Source organism: Manis pentadactyla, chromosome 9, assembly GCF_030020395.1.
Source record: "Manis pentadactyla isolate mManPen7 chromosome 9, mManPen7.hap1, whole genome shotgun sequence".
NCBI classification, from domain to species: Eukaryota; Metazoa; Chordata; class Mammalia; order Pholidota; family Manidae; genus Manis; species Manis pentadactyla.
In genome coordinates this window covers 21,927,484-21,952,857 of record NC_080027.1, presented here as the reverse complement: position 1 = coordinate 21,952,857, position 25,374 = coordinate 21,927,484, and the positions used below count along the sequence as shown (strand labels likewise).

General features: G+C 36.4%; 3 protein-coding genes across 3 annotated transcripts; all 3 read left to right on the top strand.

Moving 5' to 3' along the window:
- The first annotated feature begins 9,162 nt into the window (after positions 1-9,162).
- Positions 9,163-10,194, top strand: LOC130678806 (olfactory receptor 1052-like). Its single transcript, XM_036877127.2, has one exon. The coding sequence runs from the start codon at positions 9,256-9,258 to the stop codon at positions 10,192-10,194; it is 939 nt and encodes a 312-aa protein (XP_036733022.2). The 5' UTR covers positions 9,163-9,255.
- Positions 10,195-15,653: 5,459 nt separating this feature from the next.
- On the top strand, positions 15,654-17,732 carry LOC130685021 (olfactory receptor 8I2-like). Its single transcript, XM_057508186.1, has 2 exons — positions 15,654-15,668; positions 16,773-17,732. The coding sequence occupies exons 1-2, from the start codon at positions 15,654-15,656 to the stop codon at positions 17,730-17,732; spliced, it is 975 nt and encodes a 324-aa protein (XP_057364169.1).
- Positions 17,733-23,793: 6,061 nt separating this feature from the next.
- LOC118908097 (olfactory receptor 8H1-like) lies at positions 23,794-24,735 on the top strand. Its single transcript, XM_036877155.2, has one exon. It carries the CDS (start codon positions 23,794-23,796, stop codon positions 24,733-24,735), a length of 942 nt encoding a protein of 313 aa, XP_036733050.1.
- The last annotated feature ends 639 nt before the right edge of the window (positions 24,736-25,374 follow it).

The following is a 25,374-nucleotide window of genomic DNA, read 5'->3' as shown; positions in this document are numbered from 1 at the left end:
AAGGATAATATATGTTAGAGGACATATGGCTGGTTATTGTGCAAACTAATCAAAAAACCATACTAAGATTTAGGCTTGTTGTCTCTGGTAAGTTGAAGGAATTTTCATTCCTGTATATGGGTAGAAATGAAAATATAGATCTATAGACATACCAGCTCACACACACAGATACAAAATTAATAAAAAATAAAATGTCATTTAGCTCAGTCTCTTCATTGAGCACAGAAATAAGTAAAATACCTTCAAAGCAAAAATATTGGCACTTAAATCATCCACAAAACTGGCAGATCCATGTCCTGAAATTAGCCTTGATTATTTATAGCCAGACATTCTTCAGAGTAAATGGGGACACATAAAGATAGAAAGGGTACTTGGTTCTAGATTGCCTTTTTGCTCATGGTAATTTATCTAAATCATGTCCTCATTCCTGGCCTTGGTTTCCATGATTACAAGTGAACTTGAACCACATAGAAGGCCATAGATCCTACTATCGCTCCACGTGGAAGGGTCACTAATACTCAAAGGAATCTTACTTTGAAGATTTTTACTTCATGTTTAGAAAAGATACTTCTAAGTTAATTAGGGAACCAGCAATCAGACTCTTTGCCTCTTTGCTTTAAGGATCTTTCAGAACCGTCTTTGGGCATTAAGGAAAAAATTTCCTGAAGGTATTTTACATAGAAAAATAAAAAGTTATACTGTGTATACCAGGTAAGGACAACATATGAAGCCAGTTGTTTTCCCTTTAATTCAAATTCCATGCACAGACACATAATGATAAACTCAGGCCCACAATTGCTGATTGTTCCTAATGATCTCTTTTTCCTAAATTGCTAAACAAAAAGGTATTCTAGAGAATATGTTCACGTACAAAAGCAATTATATTTAACTTTTGGAGTTTGTTTTAAATACTGAAGGCAATGAGACTCAGAAGCACAATGAGACAGCTAAATGCTCTATAAATGTTAATCCATATATTTGCATGGTAGGCTAGATAAAGCTTTAATTTTTTCCTCCAGTGACTGCCAAAATTGTGTAAGTGAATGGTTCCAGTATCTGTGAAGGTAGTGAAATGAAATGTGAAAAATTGAAGGGTGAAAATTGAAATGTTTACTGTATTAGAAATTCATGAAATTCATCTTCAGGGTTACTTTTCAGGATAAAATAATATGACAGCACCAAGAACATCCTGGAACATTTATACAGCCCTTCTCAGTTTTCCAAGATCATTTCATATTTGACATTGGGTCCCATAAGATAACATATATGTGACATTTATATATGAGGCATTCATGCAAATATGTGTTTATATGAAAGATTTAATTTTCAGAATAAAATAAAAAATAATAGTAATCATAAGGAAACCTAATTTTATGTATTCTTTATAATTTTTAAAAGCATTTGTCTTATAACCCAGAGTGTGAAATGCAAGGAATGATATACAAACAAGATAACTGAAACAGAAAAATTAATTGAACTATTCATAAATTTTGAATGAATTCTGTCATAATACAAACCTTATAAAAGAAAGGGCTGGCTTCCAGGATGCAGTGAAAATAACACACTTTATGTGTGTGAGGAGTTATATTACAGAAAAAATTATGATTTTTGTTTTTGTCTAAAGCTGACCTTTACCTCATCCTAAAAAATAGTTACTATATAACCTTTTAAACAGAACCAGATGCTTAAATATGAAAAAGAAAATCCCTGTCCTAGAATTCTGTGGCAAATGAAGGACACTGTGGCAGATTTGTAGACTACAGACTGGAAAATGAGTAAAATACCCTATATGAGTAACATATACATATGTTATAAATTTATAATGACTTATACATACAGAGAGAGATTCAGTAAATGAAACTGAGTTAAACAGATTCCAAGTGTCCTTAAATGTAGCAATAACTAGTCAATAGGAGGCAAATGAAGACTTCATGAATAAAATGTCTGATACTAGTCTATCAATTCTGATACCAAAATATCAGGGAAAAAAATTGAGAATGGGCACTTTACCCTCCAATCCCTTCACCTCTTATATAAAATCAGTTATGGTTCAACATCAACACTCAAAGAAACCAGGGCTCAGCAGATATTTACCTTATAGAACTTTCCTCTTAGCCCACAGAGAATCTCTACCAAATAGGCCTTAATTTTTTTATTTCATATGTATGGCTTTGAACTTTGTAATTTGGAAACTGGCCCAGCTCATCGAGGAAATAAATTGCTGGCGTCACTCAGATTGGTCACACTACATTTGCATTATGTTTGTGATTGTTACTTATTAAGAGACCCAAGATCCAAAGCAAGGAATGTGAGATTTTGCCTTGTGCTGTGAAAAACTATGTGATCATGCTGATGCCAACGTTGAGGGCAATTTTCAGTTGTCCTGTGCTAAATGTGGTCTGTGAACAAATTCCAGCTCCCAGAATCGTGGACATCTAAGGAGCAGATAGGCATCCCATGTGAACTCTAATATAAAAAAGCTCCAATAATTGTCTACACTCCCCAACAAAAGCAGCATAATTCAACTTTACCAATTCAATTCTTTTTCAGTTTAACCAAGGCACATCTCTCTCCATAGATCTTGCATCAATTACCTGTAGATAGGCCTTATGAAGTCTTAGAATTCATAGACTCTCATGTTGCATTCTCAAGTTCCTCAGATGTTCAGTTTTTACTGCAAACTTCCATCACCTGATGCTTGTGCAGTGTTTGCTGGTTAATTGCATCTGAATCTTGGGGACTTGTTTATTCTTCTTTTCTTCTCTCCCCCTTTTTAACATTTAGCCTATTGTTTCACCCTGTATTTACTGCCTTGTATACTTTCCATTCTATTCTCCAAGTATCAGCCTTCCCAGTATTTCTACACATTCTTTTTATGTCCAGCCAGTATAGTGACAAAAATGTTGGAGATGAAATTCATCTTAGTGTCTTAACTTGGCTAAATTACTTCTAATATTAAAAAGGTAATCTAGTGTATGAAAACACACACACAGCCCTGAATTCTACTTAGTAATTGCTTCCACTTCCTCTGGGTTATCGTACCTGAAAGAGGTGGATATTCAAAATGCTCAAAACAGACTTACCATTTGACCCAGGAATTCCACTCCTAGGAATTTACCCTAAGAACGCAGCAATCAAGTTTGAGAAAGACAGATGCACCCCTATGTTTATTGCAGCACTATTTACAATAGCCAAGAATTGGAAGCAACCTAAATGTCCATCAATAGATGAATGGATAAAGAAGATGTGGTACATATACACAATGGAATACTACTCAGCCATAAGAAAAGGGCAAATCCAATCATTTGCAGCAACATGGATGGAGCTGGAGGGTATTATGCTCAGTGAAACAAGCCAAGCGGAGAAAGAGAAATACCAAATGATTTCACTTATCTGTGGAATATAAGAACAAAGGAAAAACTGAAGGAACAAAACAGCACCAGAATCACAGAACTCAACAATGGACTAACAGGTACCAAAGGGAAAGGGACTGGGGAGGATGGGTGGGTAGGGAGGGATAAGGGGGGGAGAAGTAGGGGGGTATTAAGATTAACATGCATGGGGGGGTAGGAGAAAAGGGAGGGCTGTACAACACAGAGAAGGCAAGTAGTGATTCTACAACATTTTGCTATGCTGATGGACAGTGACTGTAAAGGGGTTTATAGGGGGGACCTGGTATAGGGGAGAGCCTAGTAAACATAATATTCGTCATGTAAGTGTAGATTAGTGATACCAAAAACAAAGCAAAAAAAAAAAAAAAAAAAGGGCAGTTCCTGTGTGGTAACCTCCAACGAGTTCTACACAAGGGTATAAAGGGCATATAAAAGTGTAGGCAAAGGGTCTGTTTGTGTTTATACAGAGGATCAAAGCCTAATTGGGCTACCCCGAAAATGAACTAAGATACGATATGAAAAAGAACTTCCAACATCTGCACTCTCTGGAAGACTCATGCCAGAAGATGATCATCAAAAAACCCCAACAAAGATCCACGCACTGCTACAGCTGTAGATGCACTCATCCCAGCAGTTCCTGGACTTGCCATGGGAATGAGGAAGGAGATATCTAAGCTGGCCTGTGCATACAGTAAAACAACAAATTTGACTGGATCTATACTGTTGGAACTCAACCAAGAATTTGGAGAAGTGCAAATTGTAGCGCTCCAAACTCTTACAACTACAGACTATTTACTGTTAAAAGAACATATGGCATGTGAACAGTCCCCAGGAATGGGTTGTTTTAATTTGTCTGATTTCTCTCAGACTGTTCAAGTTCAGTTGGACAATATCCACCATATCATAGATAAGTTTTCACAAATGCCTAAGGTGCCTAACTGGTTTTCTTGGTTTCACTGGAGATGGCTGGTAATTACAGATATGCTTTGGTTATGTAACTATACTCCTATTATGTTAATGTGTGTGTGCAATTTAAGTAGTAGCTTAAAAGCTATATATGCTGAAGTTACTCTACAAGAAGATTTGTCAAAGAAATAATCAATCTTCCCATGTTTTCTTCCGCCTGCTACTTCTATAGCTTTTCTTCTTCCTTCCTAATTACAACCCTTAAATAGAATTCGTGCCTCATATCAAATTTACCGAGTATCATAATTCTTCCAAGTGGTAAAGATACCTCAAGACAAATGCTGGGCATAGAAGCCACAGGGCATAAATATGCAAAGAAGTAAAAAGCTAACCTTTTCAAACAATAAGGCTTCCCTCTCACTTACCAACTTCACATTTCCCTGTATGGCCCCGGAAGATGACTGGTTAGCCAGAGACATGTAAGATTCCTCAAGGGAGGGACAACCTAAGACAGGCACAGTCGCAGGGGGGCCATCAGGTGAGAAATTGGGGATCAACAGAGGTGAGGCTTAGAACCTCACCCCCCCTGTTCTGAGAGAAATCTTCTGCATATGTGGATGTTTTATTGCCCTGGTCTAGCTTGGATTAACACATAGTCTACAGGCACACACCTGATCATCTACATTTGATCTCTTACAACACTAAACTATGTTTTCTACCTTTATCTTGTATCTACCTACCACTTCAGCATTTTATTAAAAATAATAATAATAAAGAGAGAAATGTGGTATCCACATATAAATCAAGTATAAAAACCAAATGAGTATTCATATTTGAACTGATTGTTTAGAGTTTATAATGCATGAGCAAAACCGAAAGTTTCTGTGATGACTGCCCTTGTACTGTTCACCATGTAACTTATTCATTATGTAAGAATTTGTTCTACATGTAAGAACTTGTTTGTTATGCCTCAGAAGATTGGAGACTGACGAAAATTAGGCTTGGGGTGGATTAATGATTGTGCATTGAGCACTGACTCCCCTATACAGAATTTTATTGTCGTTAACAACCATTTGATCAATAAATATGAGAGATGCCCTCACAAAAAAAAAAAAAAAAAAAAAAAAAAAAAGGACAGACTTCCAATGGTAAAATAAATAAGTAACCGGGATGTAATGTAATGTATAGCATAAGGAATATAGTCAAGATATTGTAACAGCTTGGTAGGGTGATAGCTGGAACCTAGAATTATGTATATAAATGTTCTACCACTGTGTTGTACACTTGAAACTAATGTAATGTAATACTGTGCGTCAACTACCCTTCAATAAAAAATAATTATTTAAAAAAAAAAAAAAGAGGTGGATATTGTCCATAATTACTGCCAATAATAATGTATTTATATGTGAAATAAAATGAAATTTTGTGGTTCTTCCTGGTGGCCACACAGGCAAAGCACTATGCAAGCTGCAGAGGCCCCCAAGTCAGCCATATCATCTGCTGTGCTGTGAAGATGTCCTTCAGCCATCTTTGCTTGTGTCACCAAATTTACAGCCCCTCACTCAGCACCCACGACCAGAGAAAAACCAGCCAGGTATGCTCAAAAGAACATAAACCAGTCTGGTTCTTGTCTCTAGTACAATCCTTTAGGAGACTAATTAGCAATCCTAATTGTCGCTTCCTCTCACACACATGGCATCAGCCTATCCATTGTCTGTTCTTTCAGGACATTGCCTGATATACTGAACCACATAACCTCTTCCCTACACCCACCGCCTGTTGTAAGACAAGTATTTAAGATGTTCCCAAGCCAAGGGTTTTGGGAGCAATTTATCTGAATATGCTGAAGAACTACTATTGGGCCATTTTCCTCAGTAAGACTGAATAAACTTTTTCTTAAATGTAACTGTCATGTTGATTTCAGTCAACATAGCATTGCATAGTACTGCATCAACAAATTGAACTTAGCACTCTTTAAAACTTAAAAATAATGTGCATTATGTATAATATGTATATATAATGACATTATATATATCATAATTATCACCAGTGGAGTTCATTTTTATAATTCAGCTTTTCCTTGTAGAGCCTCATATAGGTGAGACAAGAACATGTGTGACAATTTTCTCTATAACAAAGAAATGGCCAAATAAGTGAACTGCTACAGTTTGGAATGATAGTGGGGGAAACTTACTTTCCCTAGGCCTCTCATTATCTGTTTTAATGAAACCGAGTATTCACAGTATCTCTAGGGATTCTGTCCTCCAAAGGCCCTGAGACAGATATAAACACAAGCCGGAAATTAAAAGAAAGAACCAAGCTTCCTTTCAGGTAAGTATTATATTTATATTCTAACAAAGGAATTATAACCCTTTCTCCAGTTATCACAAAGAGCAGCTCTCAATACTGTTGTGAATGGAATGTGAAGAAAGAAAGTATCTGCTTCGGATCTATTCCAATTGTTGAGATAAGTGAAATAGAATTACACTTCTGCCAGGTCAACAGGCTTTTTAGAAATAATTAGTAGATCTATTCTCTGTTTCCTCGGGTAGCTGTATTGAAGCTTCATGTAATTATGTAAATTCCAAGAGGGAATTTATTTAAAGAAATTCTTTAAAATCTAAGACTAATTATTACAAACTGTTGAATTTTGTAAAATCTGAGGAAAACCATGCCGATTCATTTAGTCCTGTTACCAAAGCTAATTTTAGTTTATCTCGACAAAGCTAATATTAATTTTATTAATTTTAATTAATTTTATCTCAACAAAGCTTAGATTAGATTATTGTACATAAATGACTTGATAGCAAAAGAATAATGGCATGAAAGGTGGTCCAGATGAACATTACTGTTTGGTAAATGAAAAGTCAGTCAAGACAAAGCTAACTAAACTAAACCAAAAAAGCAAGGACCCCCAAAATTACTTTATGTTCAGTATGTTAACACACACAGGGGTCTATATTCCTTATTTGTTTTACTTGGAGTATATAGCAAATATCTGGAGGATATCTGTGGTGTGTTGCACAGGTTTGTCATATTTTCTTTTTTAATTCTCACAATTACCTCTTGAAAAACGGTTTACAGATGAAACTAATAATTAGGCTGGGAAATAAGAGTTAGACATGAAATCACAATTTAATGTGGGAAAAGGTAGCTAGTCATTCTTTTAAGCCTCTGGTGTTCTGCTAAAATGGATATAACCAAAGCTACCTTGTGGCATGGTTTGAAGTGTTCAAACTGTTACTGTATATCACACTGATTGCAGTAGAGGGTGGAGAGCCACACCCATGTCTTCTTCCTTCTTTATTCAGTAGAGAATAAATTTCTTTATTCCAGAGCAAAGACGGTGGGACTCCATGTTCATCAGTGTTCAGGGAAAGTAGATTCTGTTGTCAAATTCATGTGAAACATGCCCTATATTTATTTTCCTTATTGGAAATTTCCAAAGTGCAGCAGTGTGTTACATATTCTTGTAAGTCTTGCAGTGAAGAAAACTTTCCTTAAATAGTATTTAACAGGTTCCCAAATATATTAGATATCAGAATCTTCTCATGCATTCTGAATTATGTGATAAAGCTTAAAATAAAACAATTGAATGATCTGACTTTTCCTGAGTAAAAAGCCAGATCCAATGTGATCTAATGTGCCAAAAGCATACACACTGTCCTAGCAATTAGATTTGAGGCTTTTGGACTGTAGGGATTAAAACATATTGAAAAAGTTTTCTGATTGAAACTTAATGAAAAAAAAAATCTGCTATGGGTTAATTCAAATCATTAAATAATAAATATTATAAAAAAATCAGAAGATGAAATGATAAATATCTATTGGAGTAGCAGAGAATGCAAATGTTTTAATAATGACATGTTATAATAAAAAATAAAGTTTGCATTTCTTTTCATTCTCTATTCTAGACATCCCTAATTTCCATTTTTTTTTTGGTAATTGTTAAGTTTTACTGAATGATATTACATACATACCTATATTATATATTCTATTTGTTTATTGCTTTTACTGTTTCACATGTGTCATGTGTATAGTTTGTCGAAATTTAAAACATGTATAGGGAATAACTTTTCTAGATGTCTCGAATATATAGCATTAAATATTGAGGTTTGTGGGGTAAATGGAAGTGTTCACCCAGAATTTCCATAATCTCCTGCCTCGCCTTAGCCATTTACATACCAAGGCATGTTGACCACAGCAGAGCCTCTGGTCCATCTGCGGCAAAGGGTGGGGAGAAAACGGCCATTCTCTCCTCCCTGCTGTTCCTGGTACCTGACTTGTCTGATACCTGCCAGTCACCAGGGACACGCCCAGGGAGTACCTGCTGGAAGGGGCAGGCAGGGGGAGGGGAGTGCAGGTACCACGGCTCGAGAGGACTGGAGATGACAGAGTGAGGGCTGGCTAGCGAATATGAGTGAGCTGTGAGTAACAGAAACCCTTTCTCCCAACCTGCCCTTCCCCTTGTCCTGCTTCGGTTTCCTCGGATTCATGGGAAACTTGGCCTGGACTGGGAAACCTCCTCGCTCCCAGGAGCTACATGATTTTTGTTGTTATTGTTCTTTGTTAAGGGATCTTCTTTAGAGTATAAGGTACTTGCTTTGTGCCTGAAATCTGGAATCACCTGTTTTCAAGGATCCATTTCCTGAATTATTTTTGTTAAACAAATATTCCTATTAAGGCTTTCCAAGGAGATTTTATTTTTCCAAAGGTTCTCATGTGTACGTAACGCCAATTCATATCCCCTGGTGAAACAGTAATACAACTAAAGTTTTATGTGAAGCTAATTATTTATGCTTGCAGGAACTGAATTTACTGTGAAATACTATTACCAACTAAAATAATGTAGTTTTCTCAAGATGCCAGTCATTTGAACTCATATGTGCAAGCTGTGCTCTGATGTTTTTCTTTTTTCTCCTGTTCCCTTCAGATCCCTCGTAGGGGAGGTAAATAAATGGCTGACAGAAATGTCAGTGTGATAACTGAATTCATCCTCCTGGGGATGACTGATGACCCTGAGCTGAGCACTGTCCTCTTCGCGCTGCTGCTCCTCATCTATCTCATCACTGTGGTAGGCAGTGTTTGGATTATCACAGTCATTTTGGCTAGTGCCCTGCTCCACTCCCCCAAGTATTTTTTCCTTTGCCAGTTGTCCTTCTTGGATTGCTGCTATTCCTCAGTCTTTATTCCTAAAATGTTGGTGAACTACATAGCCGGACAGAAAGTCATCTCCTACTATGGCTGCTTCCTTCAGTATTCCTTCGTCAACATGTTCCTGACCACCGAATGCTTCCTCCTGGCTGCAATGGCGTATGATCGGTATGTGGCCATTTGCCGACCACTTCATTACAAAGGTCACATGACGCCCACATTCTGCCTCCTCCTGGTCATCGCTTCCTACCTCCTAGGTTGCGCCAACTCCCTCACTCACCTGAGCGGCTTGCTCAGTCTGTCTTTCTGTGGGCCCAACATCATTAATCATTTTTTCTGTGATATCCCATTACTTTTTCAACTTTCTTGTTCTGATACCCAGTCCAACCAGATTTTATTTATTGTCCTCTCTGGAATGACATCAGTGACCACCTTCCTGATAGTGGTGATTTCCTATCTTGGAATCCTTCTCACTGTCCTGAAGATACAGTCTAGGAGGAGCAGATATAAAGCCACCTCCACCTGTGCTTCCCACCTGACCACAGTGACTCTCTTCTACGGGACAGTGATATTTACTTACCTGGGAACCAGCTCTAGCTACCTGTATAATACAGCCAAAATCTTGTCGGTGTTTTACACCCTTTTGCTGCCAGTACTACACCTTGTGATCTATGGGGTGAGAAACACAGAGGCCAAAGAAGCAATGAGAAAAATTATTGTGAGAAGAATATTTGCTCAGTGATCATGGATTTTCAAGCAGGAACATTTAAGGAATATTTATTGATGCTATAGGCAGGTACATTGTTAAATACCTTGGGACTTGTGGGAGAAGAAAAGAATGGTATTTTCTAGGCAGCATATGTGTAAAGACATATTCATCATTGGCTTTTGGCAACACACACACGTATATGACATGCATAATGTGTGTGTATCTGTGTCTGCTTATATGTAGATATACATCTGCAGTGCATTCTGTGAGGGAAGAAGACTTTTCTTTACCCTCATAGGTTTATGTTTGAGGACCTGGAAATTAAATTGACAGAAGACAGATGAAAGGGAGAAAAGACAGAGATATTTCATATGTGCACAAATCAACTGGCTTGCTCAGTAATTAGAGATGGGGTGTATATGTCTCTCTGAAGGGGTCAAGGAAAAGGAGAAAAGGCTTCTATGGGGAAAACAAATGGGTTCTTAACAGAAAAAATGGGGAATAAGAAGTTTTGTGATTCCTTCAGTATGCAGGGGCAGGTGGTCTTTGTCTTCTTCCTGCAACATCCCTGGGAGAGAGCATTTATGGCAGCCTCACTCTCAGAAGTTTCTCCTTTTCATGATGTAAAAGAAACTCAGGAAAACCCTTTTTCTGCCTCTGTTGATTCCCAAATGTGTTCAGTTTAAAGTAATTTTATGTCATTGTGTAATTTAGAGCTTTCCAATTCTCAAATTATTGTTTTGAATCTCTACTAACTTCCTATCAATAAACACTGGTTTTAAGTTTTGAAGAGAATATTTATTATCTATCGAATGGAACAGTAAATATCTGTTATAGCAATAAATCTTATCTGTTAAAATCTATGTCTACAGACTTTTTACTTATCACTTGATGGTTAAAGTTATATAAATATGTAACAAATGTGTTATTGCAAGTTTTATTTCATTGTTTCTGTGAAGCCTATACTTTCTTCCAGAATAATCCCATTGTCAAATATTTTGATTGAATTCATCATAAAATCATTGCATTTTATAGCTAATCACTGTTATAACCAAATTTTCAATAAAAAACAAACCTCTCACCTAATAAGGGATTCCTTAAGACATGGCAAGTAACTTTCTGAATATTTTGTAATCACAGACTAAGATTTAATTCTACATTAGGCCTACAAGAGTGTTCACCTCCTGTGTTATATACTTACATTTAAAAATTTTACAAACTAATTTATAGTATATTGATAAAGTCTGTATATAAAACTTCTTCATTTTTCTAATGGTTTTCATCTCAATAGATTTCTAATAACAGAATTCTTTTGTGAAACAAAATGAATATTTTCATTTTAATATTTTGCTAAATTATTTTCCAAAAGACTTGTATAATATATAATTTCATCACTGCAATTATGTATTTAAAAGTTTAATTATTATAACCTATGGACAGAAATATAATGCATGCACTGCATAATAACATCTCATGAATGAGAGAAAAAGTCAAAACCAATAATGTGAAAATTAATGAAGATTCATTGAGTAATCATGCTCTTCAGCCCTTAAATTATCAATGGATTTTATAAGACACCATTTGAGGGCATAAAGTTACTCTGTTCTTTTTACTCAAAAACTGACTTGAGAACATGGTCATTGGTCCAAAATTAAGAAAGCAGAATCACATTAAATCAAATATAAGGAGTGAAATGAAGAAATAGCCTTTTGAAAACATTACAAAATTATAGACAGAGGTATTGTTCAGGAATACCATTGAAACCACAAGGAATCCAGATATCTTTAAAGATTCCTTACTCAAGCTATAAATTGGTAGGGTGAATTTTCCCAGTAGGCTAAAATATAGAAGGGCGACAAAAATTAACTTCTCAGATATACTAAGACTTTGTTTATATACAAAGATAGTTTCTCCAGCCATCACTAAGGGAACCAACCAGACAAAAATTCCCTTTTTTAAAATCTACTTTTGCACTTTGAGGTGATCTTGTTTCTGACTAGATATTTATGCTTTTTAAAAATTAAACCAGTAATTTAATGTAATTATATGACATAGGAATGAATGTGGTCTCCAATTTTAGATCTTCATTTTAAAAGTTATTAATTACAAAGACTTGGAAATTTGAAAGAGTTGTAAATGTGTATGACATATTCTTTTGTTTCTTTAGTTTTTTAAAAAAATTAACGTACCATTGATATAGACTCATAACGGTTTTGCAAGAAAAACAATATGGTTATTATATTCACCCTTATTATTGAGTCCCCCCAAACCCCATTGCAATCACTGTCCATCAGTGTAATAAGATGCCACAGAGTCCCTATCTGTCTTCTCTTAGCTACACTGTCTTCCCCGTGACCCCACACACACCATGTGCACCAATCATAATATCCCACAGTCTTCTTTGCCCTCTCTCACCCCTTCCCTTTGGTAACCACTAGTCCCTTCTTAGAGTCCGTGAAGTTGCTGCTATTTTATTCCTTCATTTTTGCTTCATTGTTATACTCCATAAATGAGGGAAATCATTTGGTATTTGTCCTTCTCTGCTGGACTTAATTCACTAAGCATAATACCCTCTAGCTCCGTCCATGTTGTAAATGGTAGGATTTGTTTCTTTCTTATGGCTGAATAGTATTCCCTTGTGTCTATGTACCACATCTTCTTTACCCATTCATCTACTGATGGACACTTAGGTTGCTTCCATTTCTTGGCTATTGTAAATAGTGCTGTGATAAACATAGGGTGCACATGTCTTTTTCAAACTGGGCTGCTGCATTCTTAGGGTAAATGACATATTCTTAAGGGAAGAATGCAAGTGCACACATGAAAATAGATGTTTCTAAACACCATCCTCCCATAAAAGACAGCAGGGATTCTTGAGGAACATTTTTCTAGAGATGAGTCCCAGAAAATATAAGATGAACCCATGGCATATTGTGCTGCCAGAATATAAGTGAAGGAAAAAATAAAAGCACAAGAGCAGGTCCAAAGGGCAAAATACACAGAAGGTATTTGATGATAGCTTCATTAGCTAATCTAGAACAATTTAAGCGACAAGATAAATGATGGAACTCTTGGAAAATAACTTGTAGAGCAAAATAATTATCAACGAGGGCATTTTGGTATAAATAAATGAATACATGTGTGCATACGTAGGGAAGAAAGAACAACTTGTTCTTACAGAATAATTTCAACAAAAACATCTTGAAAGAATATGGGGAATGCAAATTTCCTACCAAATACCAGAGTATTAATTGGTAGGGGCTACATATTGATAGATGGCAAAATGTATGAATGGAATATTCACATTGTCTAAATTATCTGCACTAAATATATATAAATTACAAAGAAAATCATAACTGTACAGTGAAAAAGTCCAGCAGACACTAATATAAGTGATTGAGTTTAACATCACTAGTGCAATTGCTAATGACATCGTATAGCCACTGGCAAGATGAAAAGGGCATATGTATGAGCTCTCTGGCACTCTTCCCCATAATGAACAAACTCAATTTAAGCATGAGAACACATCAGGCAAACTTAAGCTGAGGAATGTTCTACAAACTACTTGACCAGTAATCTTAAAAAGTATCATGGTCATGAAAGAAAAGGAAAGAAAATGGGATTGCCATAGATGGCAGGAGACTAAGAAGACATAACATGAATTGCGGCATGATATTCTGGTTGGATCCTGGAGAAGAGAAAAGGGCTTTATGGAAAAACTGGTGAAACTGAATACAATCTGTAGTTTAGTAAATATTATTGTATCAGGGTCAGTTTCTTGGTGTTAATAATTGTACTATGAGCATATAAGGTATTAACACTCATGAAGCTGGGTGAAGTAGCTATAGAAACTCTATCAGTCTGCAAATACCTAAAGAAAAAAGGTAAATATAACTGATAAGTAATTAGATCTCAAAATAGTTTTAATAGCAAATATGAAGTCAATTGAGTAAGTATTATTTAAATGTCCATTGATCCTGTAGCAGTCAAACATAGTCCCTACCAATTAGCAGCCACTGTATACATTAGCTCTCCAAATATCAGAATATTAAAGGACTGACACACATTTTGAATCCTGAGAGAGGCAATAAACACTAAGTTTTGAGAAAGTAGAGAAAATATGATTCTTGTACTCTCACACAAATATAGTATCTAATATCTAATAACTGCTTAGTAGCAGTGTATTGAAGGGTAAGTAAGAAAATGGGTGGAAATTTGAGATTTCAGGCGTACAACCCAATTCTTTCTAAGTTTTATTTTCTCCAGACACATAGAGGGGGGAAAAAATGTAGTACTGTTTCTTTTGTCCTACAATGTGATTATGTTGATTATCAGTAAGTGATGTGGAACATCTAGAAAAGTTTTATTCTCTTTTTCAAGATCTCTAATGTGATAACTAGAATTAGAAATGTATTTCATTTTCTTCCCCAGTGAAGAATCTATCTTGTTTCCACCTTGTAATACTAAATCTTTTTTAAAGATAAGTAAAATAAGAGGATGTAATAATCACAGTAGAAAAATGATTTAATTAGATATGTCTGACATCCTTCTAAGCTAATGTTTGTCAAAGTGTTTGTCAATAGTAATGAACCTGAAGCATTTTGAAAAATTCACTTTTGTGGGTCAATCTCAGAGCTGCTAACCCAGAATCTTTATAGGGGTAGAGCCAAGGAAGCTGCTTTTAGAAAATAAACAAAAAACAAGTGTGATAACAATGTGAACTGAATTTGGAAGTATGGAATGATTAGAAGCTCATAATTACAGCATGAGTTGATTGTCATTTAAGGTTTCTTGATCATTTTCTGACATGCATGCTTATACTCAGCCAAAGATTTTGTGTAGGTAGCACTGAGCGCAGCCAGTAAAAATCACTGAATGCCTGCCTTGAAAATAAATGTGCAACTGATTTGTTGGCATGAGTGGTAACTTGTGTGTATATATATATTAAAAATAAGTCTGATCTTAAAAACTATTCTCAGTATGGCCATGGCCATTGAAACTGAAATACACAGAAGTAAGGGATACGTATTTTTGAATGCTTCCATTGGAGTTTTATCCCAGTCAAATTAAGAACAGGCCTTGGGGCACAATTAAAATACAAATCTCAAGAGGTAAGGGATGCTAATTGATCAGTTCCTTTCTAAGTCTGAGGAAGAGATGATGTAACAAGACTGCTTAACACACTAGATGTAGGAAGACAATTGTCATCATGGGACTGCTTTAGAAAGACACAGGAAGCAAAACTAACCATGTATATGAATCAAGATTTCAGCTAAAAAATTAGATTTTAATTCTCAAGGCATATAAAAATAATCTTAATTAATTATACTAACACTTCATGAGATTCACAACTGTAAGTCAGGTAAATATAATGATATGCCAAAAATTAATGACATTGGTGAAAAATTACACAATGTTTTCTCTTTATGTGGTGTAATCATAAACCTGAAAATAAATGGAAGATAGCTGAGAGAGAAGAAGGTTTCCTCTGGATGGGTAAACCCCAGGTAAGTCTAATTTTTCATCTGATTCTTCTTGTAATTCTGTGTGTGTGTGTGTGTGTGTGTGTGTCACCCTGAGAAACTTTCTCTTTTTACATGACTGCATCTTCCAGTAACATTTAAGAAAAGTGCCCTTAATGACAAGCAAGATAAAATGCCTTCCATGACTCAGTGCTTCTTAAATGAAAGAATGATTGAGTAAATAAATAGGAACACTCCTTTGAACATGGGGGACCCAAATGATTAAGCCTAAATACTCAACATAACACCAACTACTGCTTGCCAGTGACTTAGCTATTGGCCGATGTCATAGATAACCAAGTGCCTGTTGGAAATAAAGATGCTTGCTCACTACATACACAAAACAATTTGACTGTATTATAGATTAAGTTCCTCATGTGGACCTAGCTCACCAACAGAGAGAAAGAGTATGCTGTAGAGAAAATATAAAGAAGTTTAGCATTAGCAGGTAAAGAAGGCAGGCTATTTCTCATTTTCTTTTACTCTTTCTTTTTCTCTTCTCCCTTCCATTCTTTTCTTTCGTCAGTTCTTTTTTTCCACCCTCCTCCCTTTCTTCCTTGTTTCTATTTATTTATTTTTACAAAATTTAGAGAACTTTACTGAGTCTAAGTAATTATCACAAATGTCCATCTAAGATCTTATTAAGCTCTTAAAGCAACCCTCCCTGTAAAAGAGTTGTTAGGTATTAAGAAATTAAGACTGCCACACACAAAGGTATCATTACATTCACAAATTACCTCTTATATGAGTTTTATATCTTCCAGGAGTATTATATAATTTACTCCAAAGATAAATTGGCCAAGTATAAATCCGTAAACAGTGGTAGGGATGGCATATCTCAGGAGGAACCTCTTTATTCCAGACAGGTATTTTTTACAGTGTTACCAATTGTGAACTTGCAATTTTTTTATTAGTGTTTGTCAGTTTTATACAAACAATGAAAATCATGTAAGTTCTTAATTAACTTGAAGTCCTTAACTATATGCTTTCCATCTGGAGTCTAAGGCATTATTGGGGTCTGAGTCAACTCTGATTATTAGGTCTTTAGGCATAAATCTTTCTCTAACTTTTGTTATTGTTATTAAGCAGGTAAGCCAAAGGCCTGAGTCGGTAGGAAAGGCTGGGAACAATTTCACTGAGGTGACTTTCTTCATCCTCTCTGGATTTGCAGATCACCCTGAACTGCAACTCAGCCTTTTCATGGTGTTTTTCTTGATTTATCTATTTACTGTCTTGGGGAACCTTGGACTAATCATGTTAATCAGAATTGATGCTCAGCTTCATACACCTATGTACTTTTTTCTTAGCAATTTAGCATTCATTGACATAGTCTATTCCTCCACTGTAACACCCAAGGCGCTGGTGAATTTCCAATCCGAACAGAAAACCATCTCGTTTGTGGGCTGCTTTGTGCAAATGTACTTTTTTGTGGGTTTGGTGTGCAGTGAGTGTTTCCTTCTGGGATCAATGGCCTACGACCGCTATGCAGCCATCTGCAACCCCTTGTTGTATTCAGTGGTCATGTCCCAGAAAGTGTGTAACTGGCTGGCAGTGATGCCCTATACCATAGGCTTCACAAACTCTCTGATATCCGTCTGTGTCATAAGCCGATTGGCTTTCTGTGACTCCAGCATCAGTCACTTCTTCTGTGACACCACCGCCCTGTTGGCTCTGTCCTGCTCAGATGCCTTCAGCACAGAACTGGTGATCTTCATTTTGGCTGGGTTCACGCTTCTCAGTTCTCTTCTCCTCATCGCGGTCACTTACGCTGCCATCATCTCAGCCATCCTGGGCATCCAGTCTGCGGCAGGCAGACAGAAGGCCTTTTCCACCTGTGCGTCCCACCTCATGGGAGTAACTGTCTTCTATGGGTCTCTGATCTTCACATATTTGCAGCCTGACAACACATCATCCCTGATGCAGGCACAGGTGGCCTCTGTGTTCTATACCATTGTCATTCCCATGCTGAATCCACTGATCTATAGTCTGAGGAACAAGGATGTGAAAAATGCTCTCCTGAGAGCCACACAGAGAAAACTATTTCCATGACAAGTGTGTGCATATGACAATTAAAACCAGCCTGGATGGGTCCAGGCATTTAATTGCTCCAACAATTCAGAATATAGTAGAGTGACCTCAGAAGGCATACCATAAATTAGAGTCTTGGAGAAATTTGAGAGGTGCATCATTATTTTATTTGCTGTGTGGAATATGGAAGGACTGACTGTATTGGGACATCATTTCAGTGCATAAATTATTCAGACATAGATGAACAAGGGAAGAAGCATCTGAGCAGTGACTGAACCCATCCCTGAACATCCATGTGTGAGCTTGGCATCGCCATGGAACCTGGTGAACAATGAGTAGATGCACTTTTCATGTGGTTTCACATTGTTTATCAGCCATCAGCAGATTGAGAGGAGAAAATGAGGAGATAGGAGATGATGACTCTTAATGTTAGAGCAACTAGAGTAATAGTTGAGAGCCTGAGAGCAAAGAAAAGGGATAGAATTAAGAAAAGTGAATGTAAGCCTGGCTTTGGGCGGTGGGCAGCGGGCAGGGAGACTGAGGTCATTTCAGTGAGCAGTAATCAAGGAGCTGGGTATCAATTTTCAATGTATGTTGGAAGGAATTGATGATCAACCTGATGAAGTGCTGTTAAAAGAAACGTGCATGTTTATAATATTATTCTCTCTCCTACAAGACTGTGCACTCCTTGGCAGAAGAGTTTGCTTATTCATATTTGTGCTCTCCACACCACCTAGCAAATGTATCACTGACGAAATTGTGAATAAATATTTTCTTGCTTTCATTTTGCTTGGGGAAGCACAGTGATAAATTCATTAAAGCTGAGGATTCTACCTTATTCATATTTGTATCATTCTTTGGTATTTAGACAGTTTGTATACTGGCATTCAAAAAAATATTCATTTAGTTGAAAATCCTATTTGTTGGAAATTTTCAAAAACACTTCTTATTGATATATTTAAGATGGCACAGTAATTAACAGATACATTACTTTTCAAATAAGTTTTTCCTTAGTGATAAGGGTCTAGAAACAAATATGCATAAAATAATGCTTTGTATATATGACTTAAACTAATTGGAGTAAACTGGGTAGGAATTCTCATGTATCCTACATCACAAACAAACCTCCTATAAAGAGAATCAATTTTCATATTTGGGTGTGGCTGAAGGTAACTCATGTGAAGGGGTCTGTGTATGTATATGTAATATTTGATTTGGGGATTTTTAGTTTTCTTCTATGATATATATTAGCTGGCTCCATCCCCTTGAAAACTTCATTGAACAATGTGACATTTCACATTATGATTTTATTATGTGACAACTTATGAAACTACTCAAAGATATAATGATTTAGCATTCATAAATTATATATCTAGTTGTTCTTTTCATGTTATTAATGTTTCCTTGTTAGTCTCTTTCTAGGTGCAAACAACAGGTCGTCCTTTTCTGTCTCATCACAAGAAGGAGTAACACATTGGATTTGCCCAAGGTTATGATTAAATGTCCATATGTATTCTCCGATATGCTCTTCATCCGTGTCTCTGGTATCGCTCCCCTCCTTCTCTCTTCTAGCTGCTCTTTCTGTACCTTCCCTCTAGACTCTGTAATATGCATCTCTCCATAGTGGGTCAGGCATGTCTGTGCCTCGGCTTCAGGGTGTCTTCCTGACAGACCCTCCCAGAACTCTTGCTCTTGACCTGTCCAGTTGATATTTGGGGCTATGTTCCAGAAGTGATCATAGTGTGTGAAATTTGTCAGACATCTTTTTATTATTATTATTATGCTCAAGAAAGGCATTCAATTCTAAATATGTTTGATGTATCAGACTTCAAAATAAACATGGTGAGTGGTTTTATTTTTTCAGTCTCTTAAAACTGGAGTGTTCTTATAATGTTCCTGTTAATCATTTGCATTCCTTGAGTTTGTGTCTATTTCACTACTTTTATGATACCTTCTCTATCAAAATAAAAAATATGAGTGTATTTCCTAACTAGGTCTATTTTTAGAAGTATTGCACAAATTCCTAAAGATATAATTTAGTGAAAATACAATAAATTGAAGAAAATTGGCTTCCTGATATCAGATAGAGTCAAATTTACACTTAAGCTCATTCTCAAAAGTTGGAGGTCCATTGAGAAATGCATTCCGGAGAGTAGTGTAAAATATAGTAGGTGTTTGCATTGGACATATGCCTTTCAAAATATGGGGTTGGAGGTACGGATAGATAAACTATTTAAAAATAGCTTAAAAACAACAAATAAAAAAAATACATTTTCCAGAAAAGGAAGGTATAAAAATATTGGTATTATGAAATACAAATGTATTAGAGAAATAGAGTAATACAATATTTTTAAGTATAATAAATTCCTTTAAAAAGACAAGGATTATCAGAGTGAGATGAAATACAAATTCTAGTGAATGACATTTTTTGCAGTTTTTACCGAAACAAAGTGATACAAAACATTAGGGTAAAGGAACTCATTTTATAGAGCCTTTTCTTTACTATCCATTTGCCTGAATGCCCCTTCCTCCAAATACAGCTCTTTCTTCACCTCTTTCAGTGTGACCCTATCACTGAAGGTCTCTGAAAAAGGTTTTATAAGAGAGGAAGTCCAACTGTCCCCATGCAGCCTCTCCACTGTGGCTGTGTTCTTCTCCACAGTCCTTATCTCCTGTGACATACCAAATCTTCTTGTTTCTCCTGTTACCCCTCCTCCAGCACACTCATACCCCATAGAATGAATCTCTTAATGCATAGTCCTTTCTCTTCCTTTGCACTGGTCTTTGCACAGGGCCTTTGCACTGGTATCCCACCACCCTGTCATCCAAAACACTTTCCTACTGTGTTCTTGCATGACCAACCCTTCACTTCTTCAAATCTTTTCTCAAATGCCAATTTTTCAGTGACCTTACCTTGAGCATATTACTTCTGATGCTCCTTATACCTTTCCTCCACAACCCCCATGTTTTAAGCTGTTTCATATTTTACTTGTATAAACAATGATAGAAAAACAATTTTAGGGCATTATTTACTATCCTTTGGTTTCCAACATACAGGGCATTTAATATACATGACAAAGAAATTTCAAGGTAGGTGGCTTTAGAAGACTGTATTAAAACGATGGGCCATATATATTAATATTAATTGCAAAGCATATGATGTTTTCCTAACTTGACCATTCAAAATCAAATGTCTTCCAAATATTGCATTTCTAAAACACGTACATTACTTCTATTCCCTAATTCCATTAACGCTCTATTTCTGGTTCCACAAATCTTGGCATTACTCTTGGTAAGGTCTAAATGATGTGGTTATGCATTCTCTTCTAGTAGTGTCCCATTTTATTTGATCTCAGCTAAAGCCCTCTAGTCTTGAGAATGTATCTACTGTGAGCCAGAGTTGGTGGGAAGAAACCTTATTCCAATATTGTCTGTGTAGAAAATCATCAATCTCAAATGTTGCTCACAAATTGCATTTGAAAACCATTTTAGGTAAAAAATTTCTGTAGTGTAAAACTTGTTTTCCTTGGGACAAGTTCTGTTTAAATATTAGTGTGTTTATTTGGTTTTATTTGAGGTGAAAAGAAATCAGTCTAGAACGTTTGTTCAGGTCTGGTTAAATGGAAATTGTGATCTGAAAGAACCTTGGGAGCTACTGTGAACATTAAGTGGAGAGGAGTAAGTAGCCTTGCCTCTCACGCTGGTCATTTCAGGGCCCTTATGTACCGGGGGTGGATGATCACAGAATATTTAGTCTTCCGTGGGGACCAATTTCCAAAGAAGACTGCTTGGCCTGTTTTACGTAGCATGTTTCTAAGAATACAAGTTAAAGGACTAATTGCAGCTCCTTTAGGGTCCCAGGAACTTGTTGTCTTTTCCCTTAGAGGCCACACAGTGGAGAACCTGGGGCTTTGTCTCCTTTGTAAGGCCCTAAATTTTGACTAGAATGGTGGAGAAGCTCTTTCTAGAGAAATACCTCCTTACTCTGTGACTGATACCATCTGGGATAGAATGATTCATTTTTCACAATGAAACATTTTATATTTAACAGGGTGATACCACCATAAGAATCAATATGTTCACTAAGAGAAAATTAGAATATAACAAAATGAAAACAAATAAAAACTTGTAACATCTTGATGAATTTCTCCCAATTATTTTCTTTTCTTCATGTAATGTTTATTTGTGTACCTATAGATTTGAATAATAATTATTATACTGTACAGTCAGTATCTAACCTCATTTCATGATAAAAAGGCCTTTCTGTTCTTTTATATTTCATAAATAAAATAAAATAAGATAAAATATCCAACAAGCACACAAAAAGTCTGCCCCGCTGCACATGCATGGCTCTGTGGGTGGATGAGGTGACTGTCAGATCAAATCAAGGAGCCTGCACCACATTTTCCTTGTGATGCCTCAAAAGATCTACGTATCATCTGATGAACTCCTCTGGGGGAAGCTAGTGATGGGGCTCTTGTCAATGCTTATACTGAAATTATGGTTTTTATCAACTGATAATATAACAATAGTCATAGTATTCCAAGAAATATCAGTCTATGTATTTAGACTACTTAGTCTAAATGTTTAGTCTGTTTCCCTAGTAATGGCTTCTCTACTATTCTAGTAAAAAATCACAGCATCCTAAAGGAAGACAAACCCCCAGGCTCTCCCACCGTGTGGCCTCTAAGGGAAAAGGCAACGGGTTCCTGGAACCCTAAGGGGGCTGCAATTAGTCCTCGAACCTGTGTTCTTGGAAACATGTCAAGCAAAACAGGCCAAGCAGCATTCCTTGGAAAATTGGTCCCCAGAGATAACCAAACATTGCATGTACCCCCAGTACATGAGGGGCCCTGGAATTAAAAGCACGGGAGGTAAGAAAGGCTACTCTGCTTTCCTTATGTTCACAGGAGCTCCCTGAGGTTCTCTCAGATCAAATTTTCCATTTGAACAGGACCTGAACAAAAGTTCTAGGTTGATTTCTTTTTATCTCAAATTTAAAAAAATGAACACACTAAAATTTAAACAGAACTTGTCTCAGGGAACGCAAGTACTATATTACAGAAATTTTCAACAAAAACAGTTATCAAATTTAATTTGTGAGCAACATGTGAGGTTGACAAATTTCTAGACAGTTAATATTGGACTAAGTTTTTTCTGCACCAACTCTGGCTCACAGTAAGTATTACTCTTGAGTCTACAGGGCTCTAGTTAAGATAAAATAAAATGGGGATGCTAGGAGATGAGTGTGCATATCCATGTCATTTAGACTTTACCAAGAATAATGCCAGGATTTGTGGAACCAAATACAGAGAATTGATGGAATCAGGGTCTACAAGTGATGTACCTATTTTAGAAGTACAGTATTTGAAATACATCTGTTTTTGAGTGCTCAAGTTAGGAAAAGATCATATCTTTTGAAATTAATATTCACATGTATTCCATAGTTTTAATACAGCCTACTAAAGCTACCTAGCTGGAAATTTCTTTGTCATGTATATTAAATGTCATGTATCCTGGAAACAAAGGGATGGTAAATAATGTACAAAAATTGTTTTTTATCATTGTTTATTATATCTGTAGCATGTTTTCTCACATTTGCTGAAATTAAATGCAAACAGGAATACAGCATTATGAAAATGGTCTCTGGAGTCAATCTATCTTGGTAGAATCATGGTCAACATTTAATAGTTTTGACTCTGGATTAGTTACTTAAACTGGATGCTGCTTCTCCTCTTAATGTAGCTACTGGTCGGTGCCTATGGCATTATATTCTCATGTGAACTGTATGCATTATGAACAGGAAGCATTTAGAACAGGTCAAGTTCATTCTAATTATGCCAGATGTTAGCTATTATTATGTCATATCTAAATGTCAGTGTATACCTATTTCTATGTTTGGTCATAAAACTAAGATTTTTTTTTTCAGTCGTATTCTCTAACTCACTGATTGTTATCACTTTCTGGCAACATAACAGTAAAGTATATATTCCATGTCGTTCATACAGACACAAGCATTTCTGAATTCATTGCTGCTTAATGTCAACACTGACTTCTCAGCAGTTCAAACCAGCTGACCACTATGGGCAGAAGGAATACCACACAGGTGCCTTACTTCATCTTTCTGGGGCTGACGGATTCCCCGGAGGTCCAGCTGGTCCTCTTTCTGCTGTTCCTGCTGATATACCTGATCACAGTGCTGGGGAACGTAGGGATGGTGCTGGTGATCCGCCTGGACGTCCAGCTTCACACCCCCATGTACTTTTTCCTCAGTCACCTGTCCTTTCTCGACCTCACTTACTCAACTGTCATCACACCTAAAACTTTACATAACTTACTGACTTCCACCAAGTATATTTCGTACATGAGTTGCTTCACCCAGATGTATATTTTTGTTCTTTTGGGTGCCTCTGAATGTATTCTTCTTTCCTCGATGGCATATGATCGCTACGTAGCCATCTGCAACCCCCTCCACTACCCAGTTGTTATGTCCAAAAGACTCTGCTGTTCCTTCATCTTGGGGTCCTACTTTGTTGGTTTTATGGATTCCACTGTCAACGTGCTTTACATGAGCAGATTGCATTTCTGTGGCTCCAATGTAATTCGCCACTTTTTCTGTGACCCATCCCCAATTTTAGCCCTGTCTTGCACCAACACACATGAGGTTGAAATGATGTTATTTATTGGTGCTGGTTCCACTCTCCTGGTGTCTCTTATCACAATATCTGTGTCCTATGTTTCCATTCTGTCTACCATCCTGAAAATTACTTCCAATGCAGGGAAGCGGAAAGCCTTCTCTACTTGTGCCTCCCATCTCCTGGGAGTCACTACCTTTCATGGCACTCTGATGTTTGCTTATTTAAAACCGAGTAAGTCCTACTCTTTGGGAAAGGATAAAGTTGCTTCTGTGTTTTATGCAATTGTGATCCCCATGCTGAATCCACTCATTTATAGTCTTAGGAACAAAGAAGTAAAAAATGCTCTCATTCGAATCATGCAGAAGGACTCCAGGAAAATAAAGTAACAATGATGCTAAATTTTTAAGGCAGTTTTTCTTCTCTTTTGTGTATTTCCTTGTTCCCTTTCCAAAAGCAATTGAATCCTTTGTTTGTCTTTCTGTTGATTCATCATTTACTTGACCAAATATGTTCTGCCTTTCATGGCATAAGGGGACTCTGAACAATACTTTCTGTCTCAGTTGATTCCCAGGTATCTTCAGTTTAAAATAATTTTTGACATTGTGTCTTTTAGATCCCTCCTATTCCCAAATTATTATTTTGAATCTCTACTGACTTCCAATGTGATAAACACTGGTTTTACTTTTGTGAAAAGAATGTTTATATCTATCGAATGAAATAATATTTAGCTTATAGCAACAAATCTTATGTTAAAATCTGTGTCTATGGACATTTTTTTCCTATTGCTTGATGATTAAAGTTATGTAATCATGTAACACATGTATTAAGGCAACTTTATTTCTTTGTTTCTCAGTCACCTATATTTTCTTGCAGAATGATCCTTTTGTCAAATATTTTGATTTGCTTATCACCATAACAGCATTGTATTTTGCAAAGTATAAGTTATCATTGTTAGTGTTATAACCAAGATTCAAAAGAAAATTCTCACCTAATAAGGGACTTCTTAAGACATGGCAAGCAGCTTT

What these genes read in the sequence shown, in the direction of transcription:
- LOC130678806 (XM_036877127.2), top strand. Translation starts at nt 9,256, where the DNA reads ATGGCTGACAGAAATGTCAGTGTGATAACTGAATTCATCCTCCTGGGG.
- LOC118908097 (XM_036877155.2), top strand. Translation starts at nt 23,794, where the DNA reads ATGGGCAGAAGGAATACCACACAGGTGCCTTACTTCATCTTTCTGGGG.